At 48.7% G+C, this 24,950-nt stretch overlaps 1 protein-coding gene across 1 annotated transcript in view; it reads left to right on the top strand.

Moving 5' to 3' along the window:
- Nucleotides 1-24,950, top strand: part of BBS9 (Bardet-Biedl syndrome 9) — a 309,955-nt gene that overhangs the window by 74,116 nt on the left and 210,889 nt on the right. Inside the window, exons 8-11 of the mRNA XM_044675618.1 lie at nt 6,571-6,752; nt 9,777-9,853; nt 14,994-15,047; nt 24,276-24,378. Of these exons, the coding sequence (XP_044531553.1) occupies nt 6,571-6,752; nt 9,777-9,853; nt 14,994-15,047; nt 24,276-24,378 (416 nt within the window). The remainder of the gene's footprint in view (nt 1-6,570; nt 6,753-9,776; nt 9,854-14,993; nt 15,048-24,275; nt 24,379-24,950) is intronic.

Here is a 24,950-nt window from a genome sequence, read left to right on the forward strand (position 1 = left end):
TCTCTCTCTCTCTCTCTCTCTCTCTCTCTCTCTCTCTCTCTCTCTCTCTCTCTTTCTCCCCTCCCCCCATCTCTCATTCTCTCTTTCCTCTCTCTCTCTCTGTCTCTTTTTCTCTCTTTGTCTCTCAGGTCTCCTATGGAGAGAGATGGCATGCTATAATGAGTAGGGAGTGGCTTTGGAGTCACAAAGACCTGGGTTTGAGTCTCACCTCAGACACATACTCTGTGGTCCAGAACAAGTTGTTTATCTCAGTGCTTCCCGCTGTGGAAGAGCTTTACAATAGTAGAAGGGATTTCTTCCCTGGAAGCTGGCTCCAAACTCAAAATGGATTGCATTTAGGGAGCTCTTGTAGGCTCCAGGGAGACCTCCCCATTGCCGGTGAAGGATTCTTCACATTTGGATTCTACACTAGATGTCTTACACGATAAAGAATGACCCACATTGGCTAGCATATCTTCTTGTGTTATTTAACAATTGATATGAAAAATCTGGTCATGGAGAACAAAGTGATGTCCACTGTTAATACTAAAGAAATCTTATATGATCTTGAAACACAGATAGGAGACACTTTCTTGGAGGAGAGCCTTTGAGGGTTAGGGTTAGAGTTCTTAATAGAACTCCTAAATTCCCAAAAGGGATTCAAGGAGGTGGGGTCTGTGAACTTGGATGAGGAAAAACTGCATCTTGTTACTAACCTCTAACTGCAACTGAGCATTTCTTTCAGTTATCTGAAAAGGGGTCCCTAGGACCACCAGGGTGGGGCACACACATTGTCATGAATGCCCTGCTGTAAGGCTCAATTTGGCTCAAATGAATTGACAGTTTATTGTACTTAACTCGGAGTCAGCCCAGAGAGACCTTGTATGCTCCGCACGTGCCTCTCAGCCAGTTGTGACCATAACAGTGTGGTTTGCTGTCGAACATTCTTTGTGAAGCCTTCAGTTCCCTTCTCATCCTTTCATCAAGGCTGTGTTCAATGTGGATTCCAATAAAGATTTTGAGGTTTTTTGTTTCTGTTTTTGGCTGTAGCCGTGACCTGGACGGCATAGGCTGTCCCCGGCGAGAAAACTCCCGCCACTGTTACACAAGGGCAACTCTTTCACAGCTTGGTGAGAGCACCGCCTTACACACTGTATTAGAGGCAGGACTTGAACCCAGATCTTTCTGACTCTGAGACAAGCTTACTCTCTACTATGACACAGTGCCTTTCACAGGGGTCAGTAGTTGGGATATTGTCTTTCTTTTACTTTTCTATTAATAATATTTTTCCCAATTATATGCAAAAGCAATTTTTAACATTCATTTCCTAACATTTCGAATTCAAATTCTCTCCTTTCCTCCTTAAACAATAAACAATTTGATATAGATTATACATGTGTGATCATACAAATCATTTCTAAATCAGTTAATGCTGTGGAAGAAAACAAACAAACAAAAAAACCCAGGAAGAAAAAGTGAAAAATAGAAAAATAGTATGCTTCGATCTGCACAATTTTTTCAAAATCACTTTTTGATGCAATAATTTAATCCTTGATTCCCCCCCCCCCCAAGTATTTGGTATCTGTCCTTCATCTTTTGAAATATCTTGAGAGTCTGTCCTTTAACACCCTCAAAATTGTTTCTCCCTCAACTCAGGCTTTCTCCTTCTGGACTTGGACTGATCCAGCTGCTTTTTCAAGCTTAATTCACATTATTTTTTTTTTTAAGAGCTGTTTTTACTTTACCCTTCAGTTCATGGAGAAAAGAGTTAGATTCAGAAATCTCTGCCACTTTTTCTTGCATTTTCCATCTGTTCATTGACCTCTCTCCAGTTCTATCCCTAAAGGCCCCAGGGATGATCTAGGTTATTTGGGTCCTTTGCCAAAGCTCTCTAAAGTTGTTTTTCCCACTGCTGCTTCTCACTCTTTTATGAGGTGATATTGTTTATAATCTTCTATCCTTCTCTGTGCGATTTTACAAATGAGCTTGTATTTGAAACCTGTGTTGCCGTTGGCAGCCATATCACTTCTTGGCAGGGAGATCAGCTTTTCTGGCTAAAATTCTCTCTTCTCTGTTTTCTATCCTCCTTTGGCTTTTCTGGGATGCTTGATTTACATTGTTTGAACCCTGCTAGAAAAATGATGTTATTCTGTGTCAGTGTCTATTCTTTTATTCATTTCCCATTTTCAGGATCAATAGCTTGATTAAAAAGGTCAGTTTTGAGTTGCCTCAGTTGCACACCACATCTCATTTTTAGTCTCATTTGATACTGATTTTTATCTTTGCTGTAACATGTTTGACTGTAGATAGCAGCCAGCTGATTTGAAAATGACTCAACATTTTCCTGTTGCTCCCTGCTCAGAAACACTCAGCTACATTTCGTTTTTGCATGTTTGATTTTACTTAGTTTTCTTGAGGAGATACCTTCTAACTCTCTTCCCATGTAACGTACTTATGTACATTCTTGTGTAATCAAGCCTTTGGCCACTTTCATCTATTACTCATGAACCACGTCTTCCCACTTATTTTTCTTCATTCTCCTCAATCCTCACTTTTGCACAGAAGCCACTAAGTATTTGTTTTTGTTTTTGTTTTAATATTTTATTTTTTAGAAAAATTTTCCATGGTTACATGATTCATGTTTTTATTCTCCCCTTCATCCCCCCTTGACCACCCTCCCCCCACCCCCCATAGCCAACGCGCATTTCCACTGGTTTTAACAGCCACTAAGTATTAAAATATATGTTCGTTGAATTTGGAAAGCCCTTTTGAGTTTGTAGAGTTCCTTCACTTCCCCTTCTTCGGCCAACAACCTTTGGTATATGTTCAGTTATTTTCATGGTGTCCTTTTAATAAATGCTTTTGATGGGCCTTGCAAAGCCAGATGACCAGGTGATCCCTGACCGCTGAGGATGCAACAGGTCTTGGATGGACAGGCCCTACAGCGGTCCATGAGCACCCATTCTGTGCTACCACATACTGGCCCATCAGTATGTATCTTGAACATAGTAGTTTCAGAGGTAGTAAACGCTGGTGAAATAGTTTATCTCAGTGGCCCCACCGTCTCCCTAAAACAAAATCTGCCTTGTCACCGCATTGTTCTCTCTGGGATGTTCTATGGCCACGGATCACAATGTACCACAGGTTCTGAGGCGGCCTCTCAGAGGACGACAGACGAGACTCATAGTGGCTTCTGTTACCCGTTACCTGTTAGGAATGATCCAATCCAGGCAGACACTGAAGAGATCATCAACGCGCTGGATGTACCCCGGGCATTCCGGGAAAGGACTAGATGATGCTGGGCTTCCTTTCCATCCTGAGAGTCTATAATTCTTTCAAAATCCAGAGACAACAGATGGGCTGTCTGGGCGGTGTGGGTGCCCCATGAATGCCGGGGTCAGTCCCCAGGTGGGTCCTCATGTGGACATCTACGTGAGGCACTCGTCAAAGGGACCCTGGACGAGAAGGGGGTGGAGGACTTGCACCCGTGCCCAGAGCGATGACAGCACAGAGCTGTGGAAATACTATTTTGTTCTTGCCATGCCTGTACCTTGTAACGCTGCTTGAAGAAGGAATTCATGACGGGAAGGCACGAGACTTCCTAGAAGTGCAGAATCAAAGTAGATATTGATGGATTTAGAGTCAGAGAAAATTCTTTATTGAATTTCTGTCCTTCATCCTTTTAAATCAAAGAATCATAGAGGTGGAAGGATCTTGGAGCCTGCTGAGTTCAACTCCATCATTTTATTGAGGAGGAAACCAGTCTAGGGAGGCAGTTGCACGTCACCCAGGTTGTCCCAGAGACCATTTCCACTGAGCTCCTGGGATGCTGGAGCAGGCCCTGTTGTTCCCTTTTGGACGCTGGCAGAGAAGCAGGCGGCCTTGCTTGACTCAATGTCATCTTTCCACGTATATGTCCGTCGTAAGGGGGAAAAGGGGTTTTTTTGGGTTCAGTATATTAAAAGATGTTCACCAGAGGATTGAACTATTATCAATCCTCAATTAAGAATAATCTCAAGTCAAAATTGACTTTTATGGAAGTTTATTTATAATTTAGAAGAGAGAGAGAGGAAATAAGGAAATAGAATCTAACCCAGTAGGTAATTTACTACGATCCTCTAATTAATCCGGGTAGATCTAATTAACCCTCAGTCGACAGAGGGCCAGAGGCCCGGAGGCGAATGAAGCAAAATTCCATTCACAGAGTCTATTAAAAGAAGTTCCTTAAGAGAAGTTCAGGAAGATTCAGGCTTTAAACTCACCATGTGGAATTCAAAAGAAGATATTGAAAGCCGCCGCACCAGGGTCTCAGCGTTCCAGCACTCCTCCACGAACCAGAAGAGGTCCATCACCAGAAGCCCTCTTCAACCGAAGACCCCTCACTCACTCGGCTCCCTCTTTTTAAAGGGGTCACGTATGCCTAGCCCGCGTGTCCAATCACAATAGACGCTTCTCATAGAACGCCTGGGGGCGGTCAGTCGATTCTGATTGGTCACTCACTCTAGCACACGTAGGTTAGGACCTCCCAGAACTGGAAGGTGCTCTCACCTTTGGTGATTAAATCTAAAGATGGACAGTGTAGACTTAATCCAATTACCACACCATCATGAGTGTCACAAAGTGAGGTCACCAAAGGCCCCTGAAAAGGTATTTCTTGTTGCCTTTGGGCCTCGGAGGAAGTCAGTGGCTGATAGTGTGGCATTTCCAGTTCTGCCTCAGACACCATTTAGCCTGCATAACCCTGAGCAAGCCAGTTAACTTCAGTGCTCCCTCTATATAGATATATATAGATAGATTATAGGAGTTAAAATATAATTATATATGCATATATGTATATATAATAAGTTAATATATAATAGAATTTATCTAAATTCTAAAATAAAAAAGTTGATATACATAATCTAAAAAAAAAAAATAAAACGAAGTTGCAGAGAAGACGAGGGCCTGTTTTGCAGAGGGAGTTTCTTCATCGGGGCCATTGTTGTACCTGTGAAATCCCAGGTACCATTCCCAGCCCTGTCCGGTGCCTCAAGGTGGCACGGAGCTGCCCCATGTTCAGAAGACTGTCAGAAGGGCAAACATTCCCTCCCCAGTGTACAGCTACCATGTGCCCAGTTCTTTGGTCATGGCCACCCACGGGCAAGAAGCTACAAAATGTCCCTCGTGCTCACGCTCCTCCTGCTCCTTGTTCAGCTGGGATTCGGGGAGGCACGTGCTTGCCGGGAGCCTCGGCCTCTCTTCTCGGAGGCACAGAGGCAGATGCAGCGCAGTCTGGGCTCCCTGTGGATGGGGAGGTCTTCTGATGCCCCATCTTGCTCCTAGTTTGGGATGAAGTAGTGCTGTTGGGCCCAAGGTAGTGAGAAGGGCAGCTCCTGGGGATGGGGATGGGAGGGAAGAAAACTAACTTTACCAGAGCACCTGTGCTGAGAGCTTTCTAATATTCTCTTTATAATATTCTGAGGATCCTCACCACGGCCCTGGCAGCCAGCAGCTATTATTATCCCCATTTGGCAGTTGAGGAAACGAAAGCCATGTGAGGGTCAATGAATTGCCTGTGGTCACCTATATAGAAAGGATCTGAGGCCAGATTTGAACCCAGGACTTCCTGGCTCCTGGCCTTGGCTTGTGTCAACTCTGCCACCAGCTGCCTTTTAGTCAGTGCCCCAGAGCACATAACTTGGCCCAGAATCAGCAGACTGGCACCAGGAGCTAGAAGGCCCTTTGAAAGTTGTCTGCATGCCCAGCTGCCCCCAGAGGGCCCTCATTGTGCAACCTTTGGGCAGTGGCAGGCCTTGTTGCCGAGGACGACTTTCATGCAGAAGTGGCATCGGAGAGACATAAAAAATATAGGTGGGGGCAGCTGGGTGGCTCAGTAGATGGAGAGCCAGGCCCAGAGACGGAGGTCCTGAGTTCACATTTGGCCTCACTCTTCCCAGCTGTGTGACCCTGGACAAGTCACTCAACCCCATTGCCTACCCTTACCGCTCTTCTGCCTTAGAACCAATACAAGGTATTGATTTGAAGACAGAATGATGTGTGTGTATGTGTGAGTGAGAGCCATATAGCGCTCAAAGTTCTAGACGTGGGGTAAGGCAGAACTGAATTCAAATCCTTCCTGAGATACTTACTAGCTGTGGAGCCCTGGGCAAGTTGCTTCATATTTTTCGGCCTCAGTTTCCTCATCTCTGAAATGGGTCTATTAATAGTACCCCCCCCCCCGGGGCTGTTGTGAGGACAAACGAGACCCCCCAGGCAGAGGGCCTGGCAGACCTTGGCGTCTCCTGGCGATGCCGGCCAGCCGCCAGCAGGAGCATCAAGAGCTGTTCCAGGCGCCCCGGGAAAGTGGGCAGCCCAGACTGGAGAGCGGCCGAGCCGGCATCCTTTCTCCGGGCTTGTTGAGGGGGCTCTGTTGGGTTTCTGGGTCTGCCCCGGGCCCCAGGCCGGGCCATGGGCTCACCCCTGCCCAAGGCACCGTAAGTCGTCCTTCTTGGGTGGAAGGAGCTCGTGGCTGCAGCCCTTGGCGGTCCCATCGTGGCTGCCCTGCCGGCGCCCCCCTGCCCGCGCGGCTCACGCTTTCCTTCCTCCCCGCAGAGACCTGAAGGGAGTGATCGTCACGCTGAGCGACAAGGGCCACCTGCAGTGCTCCTACCTGGGCACAGACCCGTCGCTCTTCCAAGCCCCGAAGGTGGACTCCAGAGAAATCAACTACGAAGAGCTGGACGTGGAGATGAAGGAGCTGCAGAAGGTCATCAGGGACGTCAACAAGTCCCCGGGTAGGCGCGGTGGCTCTCGGGGGGAGGGGGGGGTCCGGCCTCGACCACCTCCGTGGAGGCAGGATTGTGGGGCCGGGAGGGATGTCGTGGGCCCACCTGGCTTCTCCTTTGTGATGGAGTGAGCCGAGCGTGGGGGGCGCGAGGGCTGGGCCGGGGGCTGCCGCCACGTCCTCCCCATGATCCGGGTGGCCACAAGGGCAGGTGTCGGTGCCTGGCCGGGATGGCGCTGTTGCTGCCGACGTCTTCACTTCTGAGCTTTCAGTCCCTCAGTGTTTTTTACTCGTCGATTCCCAAGGATATCGTTTTATGATGACATTTTTTCTCAAATAACAAAACCCCAGTGCTTTTCATTAGGCATATGAAAAGCATTACTTTTCAGCATCAGGTCAATGTATTTTTTTTTTAAATTGGAGAAAATATGAACTATTTTAATGAAAAGAGATGTTGGACCAAGAAGGAATAATAAGCGAGGGAGAGCAGTAAAGGCCAAGGAAAACAGGGGAGGCCAAGTTCATCCCATCGCCTCGCCACACCCATTCATGTACGTTGGGCTCTTCATGCGACTCCCAGGCTGCTGCTGGAGCCTTAGATAAAAGGCAGATGACTTTTCGGGGTAACACACATTAAAGCCGCATTATGTTGCCCTCGTCCTGCTCACATTCTCTTATTAAACTTTTAAAGGAAAACAGTGAACTGAAAATATTAAAAATTCAGAGCCCCAGAATGGAGCTGTTTTTGCCCTGATCCCACGGCCACTCGGGCATGAGAGGAAGGCTGCGATCCTCTTTGGAGGCCCCCCTCCTGTTTCACCTAGAAGGTAGTGAAGCTCTGAGCTGGCCTCTCAGGGAAAGAAGGGCTTCCCATGGCTGACAGCATTGTTTGCATCAGTGGAATCCCCCGAACAGCCTCGGGTTCTGTTGATTTTAATTTGGGATGGGGGAAGGGAAGGGAACATGCATTTTTAGAGGGCCTACTATGTGCCAGGTACTGTGCCAAGGACTTCACAAATATTCCCTCATTTGACCCTCCTAGCCATGCTGGGAAGTAACGGCTGTTATCCCCATTTTTATAGTTGGGGGAACTGGGACTGAGAGAGTTTAAATAACTCATCTGGGGTCCAAAGCTAATAAGTATCTGAGGTAGGATTTGAACTCGGGTCTTCTGACTCCAGGCTGGGTCAGTGTGCCACCCAGCCACTTCAATTTATTTGGCAAAAAAGGTGGCACTCGTCAGATTAAAGCCCTCAGAGCTCATTAAAACAAAAAACAATTTCATTATAAAGCTTGACATTTGATGATGGCGTCCTCACTTGTTCTGGATGGTCGACGTCCCTCGTCCCTCTCCACGAGCTGTGGGTTAATGGGATTGAATTTAATTGATGCAAAACGGCAGGAAGTCGCGTTCCTGTTCCAGGAGGCTGCTGGTCCTGTGCCCCACTCTGAGCTCCAGGCCTTGGGCTATTCTGCTTGTAGCTGGTTCTGCGAAGGTACCGAGAGATGTTGTACATCACCTCCAAATGGAAGTAGGGGCATCTGGGGGCTTCCCTCTTACCGTCTGATTTCATTTCTGAAAAGAGAATTTGATCTATGAAAGAGTCCTCTTTGAAAACACAAGTTTTATTTTTCTACGTTGCAAAAGATATGAGGAAACAGGCTATAAAATTCTTGTATGTAGTTTTATGAAAATGGTTTGTTGTTTTGTAAAAGCATTAAGGCTGCTCGATATCAAATATATGCTTAAAGTTAAAGTAGTAAACTTTCTGATGACCCCATTATTCACTTGAATGTCTACTCTTCTGATTTGTTGACTTAAATTTGCCAAACACATTCCTGACTTCTGGAGGGCTCTACTCAGAAGCGCAGGGTTGGAAGGGATTTCAGAGATGATGTCGTCTCATCTAGATCAACTCCCCTCCCACAGCCCCGCTGGTAGTTGTTCAGCTACTGCTTCAGGGACCCCCTTCCTTCCAAGGCGACCCATTTCACGTTGGGCCAAACGAGATCACACACACGTGCACAGACATATGTACACAGAGGCAGATTTGTATGTTGGTGTCTTGCCAGTCGGGGGACAAACAAACATTCATGAAGAATCCCTGTTGTGCCCGGCTCTGCCCACAAGGAGCCTGGACTCCAGTGGAGGACGTGGCGTGCTGACCACTCGCTCCATACGAGACACGTGCAGGGCCCGTGGAAGGGAGCGCCTGTGCCGGGGCGTTTGCAGGGAGCTAGTGGAGCCCTCTCCATGGAATCACAGGGAGAAGGCAGAGCCTGGGCCTGTGCCCGTCTGCCCTCGGATAAGATGTTAGAAGGAATTTTCATGATACCTTCAGGAACCCTGGAAGGGTGGGAGGCCAGGCTGACGATGGCTGTTGCAGAAACGGCTGTGAGAGAGCGTCCCCCTAACGCCGGGCTGTCGCCTCATCGTCCACCCTTTGGGCTGCAAGCACGGGCGCCTCTCCCTCTCTGTTGGCTCCCCTCTTTTGATTCTGCTTGCTTCTTCTGCGGAGGCAGAAAGGAATGAGCAGGACTCAGAAGAGTCGCAAACAAACCGACAGCCAGCCACCAGCCACTCAGAGAGATAACACACACGGGACAACGGAAGATTCAGAAGAGGGCCAGAAGGACAGCGTCGCTGCTCCTTTGTTGTCCATTTTAACAGGCACTAGAAAGCCAAAGCGCCCAAAGTTCGGGGTTACTCCGTAGAAGCTTCCCATTCTTCTTTGCGCATTAGATTATTTGTGTTTGTGGGTGGTTGTTCGCTTCATAATAAAAGCACATTTTTCAGAAAAGATCTCTAGAGCTGTCTTGATACCTCAAGACGAGAAATTTTAAACTCTTTTTTTGACTCGCTTTTCTTTCATTAACCCACTTAGATGTTTTTCTTTGTGTAACCCAATTATCAATGAGATTTGTTATTTCCAAAGTGGAAAAGAAACACAGGAGAAGCTATTTGTAATGATGGTTTTTATGGGGCAAGACTAATATTTCTGTGGAAATACTTCACTCGGACCTTCTCTTGCAGGTTCTTTGTCCCTAACGGAGTCAGAAGACCACCTGTCGATTTTTGCCACCGTCTGCCCCAACCTGGACAATGTGTCTGTATGTGAATAAGTTCACCTCCTGGGAGGTCATGGAGAATTGGTGCTGGTTGTGGGGGCGAGGATGTGAAGGAGGACCAAGGACCAAGCAGCCATTTCAGAGGGGTTGGGTGAGGCCTAGTTAGCACTAAAGGAACCCGTTTCCTCACACCGAAGAGGGAGAAGAAAGGAGGAGGCAGCAGCTGAGGGTGGCTTCTCCCTTTCTCTGGGCTCCCTTCTGCTCCGCTTCCTTTGGCACCTTTCTGGGCACAGCAGGGCCCCGAGAGGACTAGGCCAGCAGAGCCTGGCCCACAGATGTGAGGGGCGAGGAGAGGGGTTAAGTTGGAGCGCAGATGGTGGGCACATTCCCCTAGAGTGAGGGTGAGCCCAGCTACGTTTGGAGAGGCTGGCTGGAGGCCAGTGGATGGCACGGCTCCGAAAGGCATAGAAGGGCTGCCACCTGGCTTGTGGAGGGCAGAATCACACGGGTGAAATCTAAAGTTTTATAAAAGTGGCAGCCCTGATAATGTTCTCTAAACGTCCATGGCCGAAGGAGCAGACGCAGAAGAGCTGCATCTCCAGCAGCTGTAACCTTCGGGCGATCTCTTAGAACGGGCCGCCCCGGTGCTTATCTTACAAAGAACCCAACATACGCCCCCGGCCCTTTTTTGAGGGGACGAGTTTCTCCTGACTTTCTGAATGCGTTGTGGAGGGATCGGCTGTCCTCCCCCCTTCTGTGACTCCTTCTTTTCTCTGGGCCCGTCCCGATCCCAGAGGATGATGGGGGGCAGGGGATGAAGGAGGACTTAGTGCGGGATGGTTACAGGGGCGTGGAGGTGCGACAATCTCCCCTAACCAGCACGCATGCACACGCACACGCACACACACGCACACGCACACACACGCACACACGCACACACACACGCACACACATGCACACACATACACACGCACACACACGCACACACACGCACACACACATGCGCGCACACACATACACACAGACACGCACACACACGCACAGACACGCGCACACACACGCACACACACAGACACACACAGACACAGACACGCACAGACACGCACACAGACACGCACACACATACACACACATACACACGCACAGACACACGCACACACACGCACAGATACACACAGACAGACACACACAAACACACACAGACACACGCACAGACACACACACAGACACGCGCACACACACACGCACACACACACAGACACACGCACACAGACACACACATACACACACATACACATGCACAGACACGCGCACACACACGCACAGACACACAGACACACACAGACACACACATACACACGCACAGACATGCACACATACACGTGCACACATGCACACACACACGCACGCGCGCACACACACACACAGACACACACAGACACGCAGACACACGCACACACACACAGACACACACACATACACATGCACAGACACGCACAGACACACACACAGACACGCACATACACACGCACAGACATGCACACATACACGTGCACACACGCACACACACGCACGTGTGTACACACACGCACACACAGACACACACAGACACGCAGACACACGCACACACACACAGACACACGCACAGACACACACACAGACACGTACACGCACACACACACACACACATGTGCGCACACACAAGATTTGCCATCCTCGGGAGCTCTGCTTCACAGGCTGCATTCTGGGCCTGAGAGGTGACTCTTCGAAGGGGATCAGCCTGGACAGTGGCCCGGCTCCTGGGAGTCACTGCAGTGCCTCGGCTCAGAAACAGAACCTCAGAAGCGGCTTTCTCGAGGGTTTAGTATAAACATGGAGCCCCAAGTTGTAATAAAAACAGGCCAGTAAATGGAGCTTTAGAAAAACACGCCACAACGTAGGCCTCGCGATGAAGGACACACGCATCCCCCCGAAGCACGTAGGAGAACCGAGACCCCTTCCAGACCTTCCATCTTAGTGACCCAAAATGGCGGCCGCGAGACTTTTGCTTCTCAGTGGCTGGCCAGCGCTCGGACGTCTCTCTGTCCCACAAGGGGTGCTTTTTGGCTTTGGGTCACCCCCACTTTTCTAGCTATTCTTTTCCATGGGTTATTTGGAGCAGGCGATTGCCTTTTGGTGTCACAACTTTCGGTATTTTCCAGGGAGGACCTTGACGTGGTAACGGGCCATCGTGACCCGCCTCACTTCTTTCACTCCTTCCTCTGTTCTCGGTGTGTTTTCCCAGGACCGTACACGTGCCCTTGCTAGGATGTCAGGACCCATCATTCATTCATAGAAGAGCAGTCAGTAGTACTGACGGAATTCTGTGAGGAAATGGAACTAGGACGATGAGCCTGGCTGAAATGGCATCCTTTCTTCTCCGGTTTTCCTCTTTATAGGATAATGTTTTGATGCTCCCAGAATACTTGGGTGCTCGGATGCTTGGGGAAAGGTGAAAGGGAAGAGGGTCATTTCATTCTTAATTCCACCTTTGAAGAGGGGAGAAATGGAATTTTGCTTTTAGAGTGAAAAGCCTGTTTTGATATCTGGCTTGGGATTCCTAATTAAAAGGACAGGATCTTTGATCTTAGCCAGAAGAGTCCTCAGAATTCACCTGGGCCAACCCCGTTATTTTACAGATGAGGAAACTGATACTCAGGGAAGTGACTGGGTGCGGGTCACTCCGATAGCTTGAACTCATGTCTTTTGACTCCCAAGTTCTTCTCTCTTTCCACTTCACTCAGAATGGAGAAAACTTGAGTCTCAAATGGACAAACACTAGTGTTTATATGGTTTTATTCCACTGAAGGATCTGTGATTTGGGGGTATGTGGGAACTTCCACTTCCAGTACACATTGTACCTCCTTGGCACTTAGCTCAGTGTTAGTTATTGCCTGAGGCTCAGAGAGCTAAATTGATTTAAAGCATGATCATCCCTCTTGGGTCACAGGGAGGGCTCGAGACCAGACCTTCCTGCCTCCATGGAGGCATGATTTAGTGAGGATCTCTGAACATTTTACACAATTCCACAGACAAGCATTGTTGAATTATCCTTAAAGAGAAACAGAATCAATTCTTTCCCTTTGGTTGGATGGGCATTTTATCTTTCTTATTTACCTCACCTTCCAAACCATGAATTTCCTGTTGGGATTATTAGGGTAGATTTCACTTGTCAAAAAAAAAAAATTCTTAATATTCAATGAGCACAAAGTTGCTTCTAGAGACAAAAACTTAAAAACAAACCAATCAACCCTTACCTTCTGTCTTAGAATCAATACCAAGTATCAGTTCTGAGTCAGAAGAATGGTAAGGGCTAGGTCAATGACTTGCCTAGGGTCACACAGCTGGGAAGTATTTGATTTGAACCCAGAACCTTCCATCTCTAGGACTGGCTCCTAATCTGCTGAGTCATTGTATCTGTCACCAAAGCTGGTTTTTAAATACGACACCCCCCCCCCCCCCAAGGATATAGTTATGGAGCTTGCTCTCTCTCTCTCTCTCTCTCTCTCTCTCTCTCTCTCTCTCTCTCTTGCAATTGTTCTCATCAGTGGAAAACCAGCTTGTCATCTGGTTGCCTTTTAGTCTGAACCTTTCTTTCTTTCTTTCTTTTTTTTTTTTAATTTTAATTTTTTAGAAAAATTTTCCATGGTTACATGATTCATGTTCTTACTTTCCCCTTCACCCCCCCCCCCCAACCCCTCCCTTTCCCATAGCTGATGTGCATTTCCACTGGTTTTCAAATTGTTGGTAGTTGCATTGGTGTGGTCCTTTTGGGTCTACATCCTCAATCATGTCCACCTCAACTCATGCGTTCAAGCAGTTGTTTTTCTTCTTTGTTTCCTCTCCTGCAGTCCTTCCTCTGAATGTGGGGAGCGTCTTTTCCCTAAATCCCTCAGAATTGTCTTGGGTCATTGCATTGCTGCTGGTACAGAGGTCCATTACATTCGATTTTACCATAGTGTATCAGTCTCTGTGTACAATGTTCTCCTGGTTCTGCTCCTTTCGCTCTGCATCAATTCCTGGAGGTCTTTCCAGTTCACATGGAATTCCTCCAGTTCATTATTCCTTTGAGCACAATAGTATTCCATCACTAACATATACCAGTTTGTTCAGCCATTCCCCTTTGTTTTCCAATTTTTTTGCCGCCACAAAAAGTGCGGCTATAAATATTTTTGTGCGAGTCTGTTCATCTATAATTTCTTTGGGGTACAAACCCAGCAATGGTATGGCTGGATCAAAGGGCAGGCAGTCTTTTATAGACCTTTGCGCATAGTTCCAAACTGCCATCCAGAATGGTTGGATCAGTTCACAGCTCCACCAGCAATGCATTAATGTCCCAATTTGGCCACATCCCCTCCAACATTTATGACTGTCCCCTGCTATCATTTTAGCCAATCTGCTAGGTGTGAGGTGATACCTCAGAGTTGTTTTGATTTGCATTTCTCTGATTATTAGAGATTTAGAACACTTTCTCATGTGCTTATTGATACTTTTGATTTCTTTATGTGAAAATTGCCTATTCATGTCTCTTGCCCATTTATCAATTGGGGAATGACTTGACTTTTTATACAGTTAATTTAGCTCCTTGTATTTTTGGGTAATCAGATCTCTGTTAGAGTTTTTTGTTATAAAGATTTTTTTCCCCAGTTTGTTGCTTCCCTTCTGATTTTGGTTGCATTTTAAGAACCTTTCTTAATCTCTTTTGGAATTAAGGAATGGGCCCCAGGAATGTGATTCCTCTTTAGCATAGAAGATGCCTTTTCTAAATTGATTGTGCAAGGAAGGCTTTCCAGAGTGGAAAACAAGATGAGATTTATAGGCAATATAAACATCAGTTTGTAGAAGAGATTGGAAATGAATGTCTTTGGCGATATAGAGGATGACCTTTTCTCCCCCCAATTCTGTGGGATCTTTTCAGTGTGAGTTATGCCTCCCTAAAAGAGGAGGCATAAAAATCCCCCTTGTATGTTTTAGTCTGTCATCAGCGATAAATCTTTCCCATCAATTCCCTGTTTAGCTGTTGGGTGGTGGGGAGTTGATATTGCCTCCATTGTGTTTGCTCATTCATGTAGAATATTGGGATGGCTCCCCCCTTCCCCCCTGCGATCCTCTGTTTCCTGATTCTCTCTTTCTGTCTCCACAGCAAGCCACCAGCTATGAAGTAGGAGCCGAAGCCGTCCCCTCCGTCACAGTGAAGGTATGGAGCGAACCCCAAGTGCCACATGCCAGGCAGTCGCCCACATTTCATCCGGCATCTTCCTGCACTACTTTGAAATGGGGGCGAAGCCTGCTCTGGGCTCAGGTTTCAGGGGCTCTGGGGAGCAGATGGCCTTTATCGTTAGGTGATAAGTTTCCCGACGAGGTGCCTCGTAGCACGACTTTATTGGTCACCCCCGGTGTTGGGGGTTATGGCTGTTGTTCACGTGAAACGCGTGCTGGCCCTTGACCACTGGCAGGCGTCGGCAGGGCGCTGGGGAGTCTGAGGGTTACCGTCAGCTTTAGTTGGGGGAGCTGGAAGCTGGCTCTTGTCGAGGCTCGGCCCGACCTCCCCCAGAGCATCTGACGTGGCCGCAGGGCTCAGAATTGCCCCCGCGCGGGGCCATAGTTCCTGCGGTGGATTGAACACCGCCCGGGCCTGGCTATTCTCGCCCATTGCTTCCACGCTGTTGGCTTTCAAAGGGGCTCGAGGAGGAGTGTGGAGTCGGGTGGGCCCTGGGCCTCGGGTCCTTACTCTCTTCCCATCCCTACGAGTGCATGAGTGTCCGCCCAAACTGCCCTGCATCTCCTCCCCGGCTTCCCTCTGGGGCATGGCAGCCGTTTCCATGAGTTCCAGGCCACCATATTGAACTCCCGTGTCCTGACCACCAGGCCTGTAGCCCCTGCTGCCAGGAGACCTCACGTGGTGTAAAAATGAAAAATGATAAAGGCTGGTATAAATATATATATTAGTATTTTAATTAAAGCCATGTTGATAGATAAAATCATTAGACCACGCGCTTGTAAGCATTCAAAACTGCCGCCACCTCCATTTTGTCTCCTGTTTCCTGGCCATGGCCTACTCGCAAAAAAGAGGCCACTTCCTCCTAACCCACGAGACTTAAGCTCTCCCCTGCGTCAAGACGTCGGAGACGGAAATCAGTTGGACCATGTTGGATCACGGGAAATGTAGTTTTATACATTTCCCAAATTACTTTTTACAATTCCCCGTGAGGTCCGGCAAAAAAAAAGGTTAGTCCTTTTTTCTTCGCTGGACCTGTAAAAATAGACAACTTCTAAATTTTTCAGGAATTTGGGGATAAAAGAAATAGATGAACAAATGGTTAAAATTAGACGCATTGACAAAAAACCAATTTGGGGGGCTGTCCCCCACTGGCACAACAGTGTACAATTTAAAACAATACATACAACTCAATTTCAACTCCCCATAGTTCAATCAACTGCACCCCAAAGTTCAAAGTTTGGTCTTCATGGTACAGTGAAGGCTTTTTAGACATCTTCATGTGTCCTCACCAAACAAGTTCGTCGTTTGGATTTTGGGGAGATGGCAAGATCCTTATCCTGAAATTATTCTCAAAAGAATTTAAACTTTACATTATAGATTACAAAACATACATTTTCTTCTAAGATTTTATATAATTCCCCGTGAAATTACTCCTAAAAGAGTTAAATATACATATATTTTTACATTATCGAATTTTAAAAAACTTAACAGATATCCCCGTGAGGTAAATCTTAAACACACCTTTTTTCTAAAAAAAAAGGTACCTCAGGTCAGCTAAGGATGAGTGGCTGAGTCCTGGGGGTTATATGAATTCAATTGGCAAAATAAAAAGAATAAAATTCAAGAAAAAAGAAAAAAAAATTAACTTGTAAATGTAAAATGTGCAAAATCTAGGGAAAATAAACTTAGACCTTTGAATGAAGGTCTAATTAAAGTGAATTCAACAGTGTGCAATTACCCATCCAGGGCCAGGACTTAAGGAAAATGTCTCTCTCTGATCTGACTTATCATCAGCTTTTTAGGGAAGTGAGCCAAATAAATAACCAATCTTAGGTGCTTTCTAGGAATCTAAGTCGAGGGGACCCACGTCCTCCAAAGTTTTAGAAAAGACTGGGACTCCAGGACTCAAACCCAATTTCAAGCCCTAATGTATTGGCATAGAACTGCTATTTTGCAGATCTTAGTCAGTCAAGTCTCTGACCATGTGCTTTCTTTAGCACTATTAATGGCTTTCATATTCCCTTCTGGAATCAGAGAGGCATTTAAATCACAGTCCTATAGGCTCAGGTATTTGCTGTAGAATCAGAAAAAGGATAAATAATGATTATATATGTACTTCCAGTACAAGATGAGAAAAAGGAAAAATCAATTTCTCTCATTAAAAAAAAGTTTTAAAAATCAAAAATATATATATATAGCTTAGAACTAGAAGGGTTATGTTACCCAAAAATGAGACTTTCTGTGAGAGAAAGTGGGTTTTACAAAATAGCAGATTCACAATGCACATTCAAATAGAGTACCATTATTTCCAATAGCACATTTTAAAACAATAAACAGTGATATTTAAATTTATATACTTGTTACAACTTTAACCCTTGGCAAATGCTGTTATTGCTTCCATAGCAAAATGTGATATTTAAAAAAGAAACCTTCTGGTATAATCATCCTCAGATAAGAATATACAGGAGCTCCTTGACTCTCTGTATTTAAAAAAAAAATCCTGGGTAGGAAATGCTTCTACCCATTTAAGGCAACAATTCTTAAGGATTTAAAGTAAATGTTAAAAAGATCTCTTGTAAAATTACAAGGTAATATTTAAAGCATGGAAACTTTCAAGGTTCTTTGCAATTACCAAGGCAGAATAAAATTTAAAGACATGTGCTTCTATAAGATGTTCATAGATGGTACATATAACCGCATTGTGCTCATACAATAAGCTTTAAGTAAATTAGTAAATATAATAACATCATAAGCAGAAACTTCATTAGCGTAAAATGATTCAGTGCAACAGGAAAATCAACGAAATAAGCAAGATTAATTTACAAAACTAATTAACAATATACAGTAAGATACAGTCTTTTTAAAACAGAATTAAAGCTCATTCAGTTCCGAGGTTTTAAAAGTTCACCCCTGGTTTCAATTTAAGGTTCTTTTGATTGAGTTCTGCTGAGTTTAAGCGTGTTTTTTTTTTTTTTTTTTTTTTTTTTTTTTTTTTTATCACCAGTCTTTGCTATCAGTTCAAAGTTCTGAGCAGGTATGGGGTGAATAGGCTTCCCCTAAGTTCAGTTTTTTTTTAATAATCGCAAAAGTTTGAATAGGCCAAGCGCCTGAGAGGTTCAGATGCTAGGTCCACGTGGGCTTGGGGTTAGAGAAAAGCTCAGGAAAACTACCCACGTGTAGAGTCTGTGTGGGTTGGGGTTGCCTAATTAGGTCTTTAGAGAAAACACGTGGAAGGCTAGAATGCCTCCTATAAGAAAGTAGAGAGAAAGGGGAATATACCCAAATGGTTTGCGTCAGAGCTGAAGCAGTCTCTGGAGGTCTCGATCTCAGCAAAGGTGGCAGGTCATCGCTGTTGGGGCTCGGGGTTCTGGAGTGGAATTAGCAGGATCAGCAGCACCAGAGGCAAGAAAAGCCTCCCAGGAAAGTCACAGGGACTGGAACGATGGTGTAGGCTTGTAGTCAGGAGATCAGCAGCAAAGAGCAGCGGCAGAGACACACTGTCTGGGCTCCGGCATTCTATCAGGGCCAGCAAGGGCCACCAGGCCCGGGGCATTGAGCAAAATAATTAGCAGCCCAGCGGCAATTAAAACCATTGTCTCTCTTCCCCATAAAACAGCCTCTAGGCTGGAGAAAATCGGGAGAGGACTGGGCAAGGAAAAAAATCGCTTCTGAGACTCTGGGTCCCAGAGCCGCATGGCTTCTTCTTAGGCTATCAGAAGATTGAGGGTTCGAATCCCTTCGTGGTTGCCAAATTGTAAAAATGAAAAATGATAAAGGCTGGTATAAATATATATATTAGTATTTTAATTAAAGCCATGTTGATAGATAAAATCATTAGACCACGCGCTTGTAAGCATTCAAAACTGCCGCCACCTCCATTTTGTCTCCTGTTTCCTGGCCATGGCCTACTCGCAAAAAAGAGGCCACTCCCTCCTAACCCACGAGATTTAAGCTCTCCCCTGCGTCAAGACGTTGGAGACGGAAATCAGTTAGACCATGTTGGATCACGGGAAATGTAGTTTTATACATTTCCCAAATTACTTTTTACAGTGGAATTTTGGGATCGTTCTCCCCCTCCCCCCACTGTGTGTATTTCCCATAGACATCGCAAACTCACTGTCCAAAACGGGTCTCTGCTTCCCAGACTTCATGGAGAGGCCTCTTTGTGGGCTGAGGATTCCCCTGCCACTGACTGCCTTCGTGACCTTGGCCAAGTCACTTCCCTTTTGGACCTACTTTCTTATCGCTAACAGGAGGGGGTTGGACTCAGCGGCCAGCGCTGAGCCTTTGCTACTCCAGTTCCTCTTCTCATTTCTACTGAGGTGACGACGGCCGTGCTTCTAGTTCCTGGTTTCTAAACCTCCGCGCCCTCCTGGATTCTCCCCTCACCATTCCTCAGGGGCAGGTCTTAGTGCTTTTCCACTCGCTTCTCCCTGCCTCTTGCCATTGTCTCCATTTTTGGGCTGCTGTCCCTTTGTGTAGGCGTTCAGCCCCTTTCTCTTGGGCTTTTGGAGGATCCTCGGGGCGGCCTCCTCACTTTGTGCCCCTCCATTCTTCAGGCCATTCTGCAGGCTGTGGCCCAAATCATCTTCTTTTTTAAACTTTTACCTTCTGCCCTAGAATCAATACTCAGTGTTGGCTCCAAGGTTGAAGAGCAGTAAGGGCAGGCAATGGGGGTTCAGTGGCTTGTCCCATAGCCAGGAAGTTTCTGAGGCCAGATTTGAACCCAGGACCTCCTGCCTCTAAGTCTGGCCCTCTATCCACTGAGCCACCAAGCTGCTTCCCCCAGACCATCTTTTTAGTTATAGATTTGACCACGTTATTCCATGTCTTAAGTTCTGCCATTCAGAGCCCTCTCTCTCTCCCCACAGATGGCCCCCTGGACGTTCCTCATCTTCCATGCTCCTTCCTCTCTCCCCGCCCTGATGCTTGCTCTTCTCTGTGCCTGAAAGGCTTCCCTCTGGCTTCAGAGAATCTCATCTGTCTTCTAGATCTGTTCAAACACCACCTTTTGTGCCTCCCCTCCCTTGCTCCCCAGCATCCCATTGCTAGTGCCTACCTTCCCTCATGATCTTGGATTCTGGCTAGGTTCTGGTATGCCAGGGTGGTAGGTTCAGGTTCTGCCTCTGATCCAAATTGGCAGTGTGACCCCGGGCACTCTTCACACGGCACCATCCTGGGCACATCGTTCAGTGCTCTAAGCAACTCCAAGACCATCTGGTTGTGGAGAGGGTACCAGTCAGGATGTGGGGAGGTCATTTCATCTCCTGGGAGTTCCTGACACCAGGGAAACCCTAAATCTAGACTCTGTTTCTAGGCCTATAGATGCGCTTCTTTCCCCCTAAAGAATGTCAACTCCTTAAGAGTCGGAACAGACTCATTCTTTGTATCTGTAACCCCAGCACTAGCAGGAACTTAATAAATGCAGCCGACCTGCAGGCCAACCCTCTATATCCTTCCATATCCTCTTTCCCTGGGCTGGAATGCCAGTGTTTTTCAGGCATTTAATGTATAGCCTAGTAAGCATTCTTCAATTTAGCAGAAAACAGTTATCGTCTCCTAAACGCTGGAGACCAGAAGATTGTGGATTTTGGCAGATCAGGCAAAACTTACTGGGTGCATTCTTCCCCTTGCCCCCGACTCCATCTCTCTCTCTCCCTTGCCCTCTCTCTTTCTCTGTCTCTCCTCTGTCTCTCTTCTCTCTGTGTGTGTCTCTCCTCTCCTCTCCTCTCCTGTCTCCTCTGTCTCTGTCTCTGTCTCTGTCTCTCACTCTGTCTCTGTCCCTGTTTCTCTCTGTCTCTGCCTCTCTCTCCATAGTTTCACACATACATACACATTATGCACACATAAGGTTACTTAGATTCTTGGTTGCTGCCCTTGGCAAGAGACGTCAGAGAATGGAGCTTTGCCAGCTGGGTTGGTTTGCCCTGGATCCAGTTGGTGGCTGCTGTTGGCTTCTTTGGCCCACATGTGTAAGCGCTCCCCGAGCTCCTTTTTGGGATTCTGCCGCTGGAAACAAGGGTGGTCGTCCCTACTTTTCTCTCCGTCAGCTCCCGAACCCAATCAGAAGCTCCCTCCTCCAATGCCACAGTGGTGAGAAATCCAGTCACAGCAGAGGTTCAGTTTAGGACGAGGATGGAATGACCCCCTTTAGGAGGCGACCCTCCACGTTCTGGACTGCCGAGTTCTACGCTTTGGCTCTTCTCCGCAGAGAGGCAGGGCTGGCCGGCGGACAGGCCGTTCGCTTGGTTCGTGGCCCGGGTGACCTTGGACAAGTTCCCCCCTTGTGGGTCTCGGCTTCTCGCTCTGCACAAAGATGGCTTTTGGCTTAGTGGCCCCGGATATTCCTTCTTCCCCAGGGCTCTGGGGGCCCGCGAGGCTCGTGCCGCCTCTGAGCCGGCGGTGGGGATCCTCCGGGGCGTCCTCCCTGGGCCCGGCGGCTTCTCTCTGGACGTCAGCCATAAATCTCTCCGTAGGCCGCGTTTCCCAAGAGCAGCCGACACGGTGAGCCACAGACGTTTCCAGGAGAGGGACGAACTTCTCCATCGAGGCCACTTTTTGCCTCTGTTCCGGGGGGCGTTTGTGCCCGGCGTGCGTGGCAGGACGTGGGTGGTGCGTGTGTCCTGAGGACAAGAGCAGGAAAATGTCCTCCCAGCTCCAAGCGCTGTCCGGCGTCCGAGCGCTCGTTGTCTCTTGGGAGTCTCCGATCCCGCAGGGAGGCCTCCCCGCCGTTGGCGCTCAGTAAATCGGGGTACTGTAGCGATCGCGCCCCACGAGCGTCCCCTGCCAAGCCCGTGGGGGAAGCCTTCTTGGCCGCGGTTCGGCGCCCGCGTGGGTGGGGAACAGTTGAGGCTCTCCTGCTTGTGCTCGTGTTGGGCTGTTTCGTCTTATTTTGGGAAGCAGCGAGTGCATGGTTCGACCTCGAGCCCTCGTTGCCTTGGCTGGTGGCCCCGTTTGAGGGAGGCGGGCAGGGCTCCGTCCGGGGCTGACCGGGAGCCTTTGTGTGGTTGGGCTGCCATGACTCGGGGAGCCGTGACTGGGGGGAGCCGTGACTGGGGGGAGCCGTGACTGGGGGGAGCCGTGACTTGGGGAGCCATGACTGGGGGGAGCCGTGACTCGGGGGAGCCGTGACTGGGGGGAGCCGTGACTTGGGAGAGCCTTGACTGGGGGGAGCCGTGACTCGGGGAGCTGTGACGGGAGCGCTCGGAGGAGGCGTTCCGGAGTCCAATGGTGTGCGCCGGCGCTCTGGGACTCCCGTAGGAACGGGGGCCGCGTGGATTCGTGCGTGAAGGCCCCCCGGGCTGCCCGTCCACCTGGTTCTGAGCCGTCACGCTGTCCGCATCATCTGGTCATTTTCATGGTTTTGTTCGATATTTCCCGATTCTGTTCCATATCGTTTGGGCCCCACGTGGCGGGCCGCGTCTCCCACCCCTCGGCCGTAGCTCCTTATTCTTCATTCCAGATGTCTGTGCTGATGGGAGGAACCAGGAGACTTTCCCCTTTCTCTGTCCATCTGCTCCAGAGAAGGCCCAGAGCGCACGTGGAGTTCCACGCTACAGTCAGGCAGAGAAGTGGGAGCAGGAAGGGAGAAGTTCCATCCTTCATGGGGGAGCCCATGGCTGACTCCTCGGCTGTGGATTTTTAACCCTTACCTTCTGCCTTAGAATCAGTACATATGTCGGTTCTGATGCAGAAAAGTGGGGAGGGCTAGTGGGGGTTAAGTGACTTGTCCAGGGTCACACAGCCAGAGCCCAGGCGATGGATTTTGGGGGCTCTTTGGAATGATGCAAGAGGCAAACAGGAGAATGTTCCTTCTTGGAAATGGGAAATAACGTAACAGAGAGGAGGGTGGGGGTGGGGCACACCCAAACCCGTGACAAATGAAGGATGGTGCAATAGAGGCCTTCCGAGAACTCTGTGACCAGAGAAGGAGCAGTAGGCCCCGAGGGACCGGCTTGTGGCTCCGTGGCCGGTCAGGCAGTGACAGGAAGGCCTGCAGCCCTTTCGGGGGCCCCCTCTGTCTGGGGGAGCCCGGGAGGAGCTCGACCCCGGCTGCACGGCACGTGAGTCCCCAGCCACAGAGCCCCCTCCGTGAGCTCCCGGGTCCTTCCACATTGGAAGTCCTCCGTGCAAAGCCCCGTCGTGAGGGCCGTGGGGACGCCAAGGGGCCGCAGAGCCTCCTGAATGCCGGGAAGAGACCGGCAGACGGAGGGGTGATTCCAGGCTGATTTCCTGCAATGCAGCGAGCCAGGTTGTGGGGCTGGAAGAGAAGGAAGACGGGCCGGGCCGGCAGAGGCTGCCGTCCAGGCCGCTGCCACAGATGACTCAAACTGAGGGGCGGCTCGTCCTCGGGACCGACAGGGCCAGGACTTCCGTCGGGCTCGTGTCGTCCTCGGGGGCGGGCGAGACGCGGAAAGAGGAGCGCTCGCTGCGCAGAGGCAGGACGGAGCATGCCGCGGCCGCTCCTGGCCACTCCGCGAGGCTTGGCAGAGCTTCATCGCGTGGACACCGTCCCTGGTGGACCCTCCCGCCGGAGCAGGCGTTGCTGGCTCCTCCGTTGTCTCCTGGACATTAGCTGGTGCTCGCTACGCCCATGCCTGGGGGGGGTCCAAGTGGCCTGGCCTAGCACGGCCCGCTTTGGCTCGGAGTCCCGGCCCCGCGGAGGATCTGAGAAGCCTCTCGAGAAGACTGGCTGCCTGGCGGGGGTTCCTTTGGTACATCCAGAGGCTTTCCTTAACCCTTGCCTTCCAACGGAGAATCACTTGTGGGTATTGATAAGGCCTGGGCCGTCGGGGTGGTGACTTGCTCAGTATTTGAGGCGAGATTTGAACCTGGGTCTTCCTGTCTCCGGGTCTGGATTTCTATCCACCTACGACACCCACCCACTACTTTAAAGGAAGGATTCTTACCTTCCATTTTAGAATTGATTCCATGGATTGGTTCCAAAGCAGACGTGGTAAGGGCTAAGCAATGGGGGGTGAAGTGACCTGCCCAGAGTCACGTAGCTAGGAAGTGTCTGAGAGCAGATTTGAACCCAGGACCTCCTTTCTGTCTCTAGGCCTGGCTCTCAGTCCTGTCCCCAGATCCATAGACTTTCAAGGAGCGTCTCATAAGATTTAGAAAGGTTGTGGTTTGTGTCTGGAGAAAGACCCACCGTGTTCCATATCCTTTTTAGTAAATATTTTCTCTGTCCCTGGTTTTTAGGTCATGATACAGAGCCGGATAGCCTTGCAGAAGACGAAGTTGTCTGTTTATGTGGAACCACCGTTAGCATCGACCTGTGACCACTTCATCTTTGACGCCTTGGGTGAGTGCTTTAGATGGTTCTGGGGACGAGGGGCTCCTTCGGCTGCCCCCTCCTTCCGGGAAGCTCTGAGCTCCTCGAGGCCAGGCCCCGGCCTTTCTGCTTTCCTGCCTTGGGAGCCCCGAGGGAGGGGCTTTCAGAGCCAGCCTTTAGCTGGGCCGGAACCACCTTTGTTCTGAACATTAGTTAAAGAAAAATAGAGGTCTCTGCGCCGCCCCGTCACACTCACTGATCTGCGTTGAGCTCATGGACACTCATGTGTTTTCACTTGGCCTCAGGTCTCATCATGCCTCTCCTCATCAGATTTTCAAGATCCAGAGGTAGAGTTTAATCTGCTTATTGGGCTTCCTCTCATGAGATTCTGCTCATCATCTAACCCTCAAGGTCTCACCCAGCTTTGTCACTTAAAGTGTGGGCCAAGATGGCAGAGTGAGGAAGGCCCTTGTCTGATCTCTCCCAGATTCCCCTCTAAACCCCCTTCAAACAAACTTTTTACCAAATGTTGGCATAGTGAAGCCATTTTCCAACCTAGAAAAGCTTGGAGAATCAGTAGGACAAGGTGTGTCTCCCTTTGC

The sequence above is a fragment of the Gracilinanus agilis genome, chromosome 1 (assembly GCF_016433145.1).
Source record: "Gracilinanus agilis isolate LMUSP501 chromosome 1, AgileGrace, whole genome shotgun sequence".
In the NCBI taxonomy this organism is placed as follows: Eukaryota; Metazoa; Chordata; class Mammalia; order Didelphimorphia; family Didelphidae; genus Gracilinanus; species Gracilinanus agilis.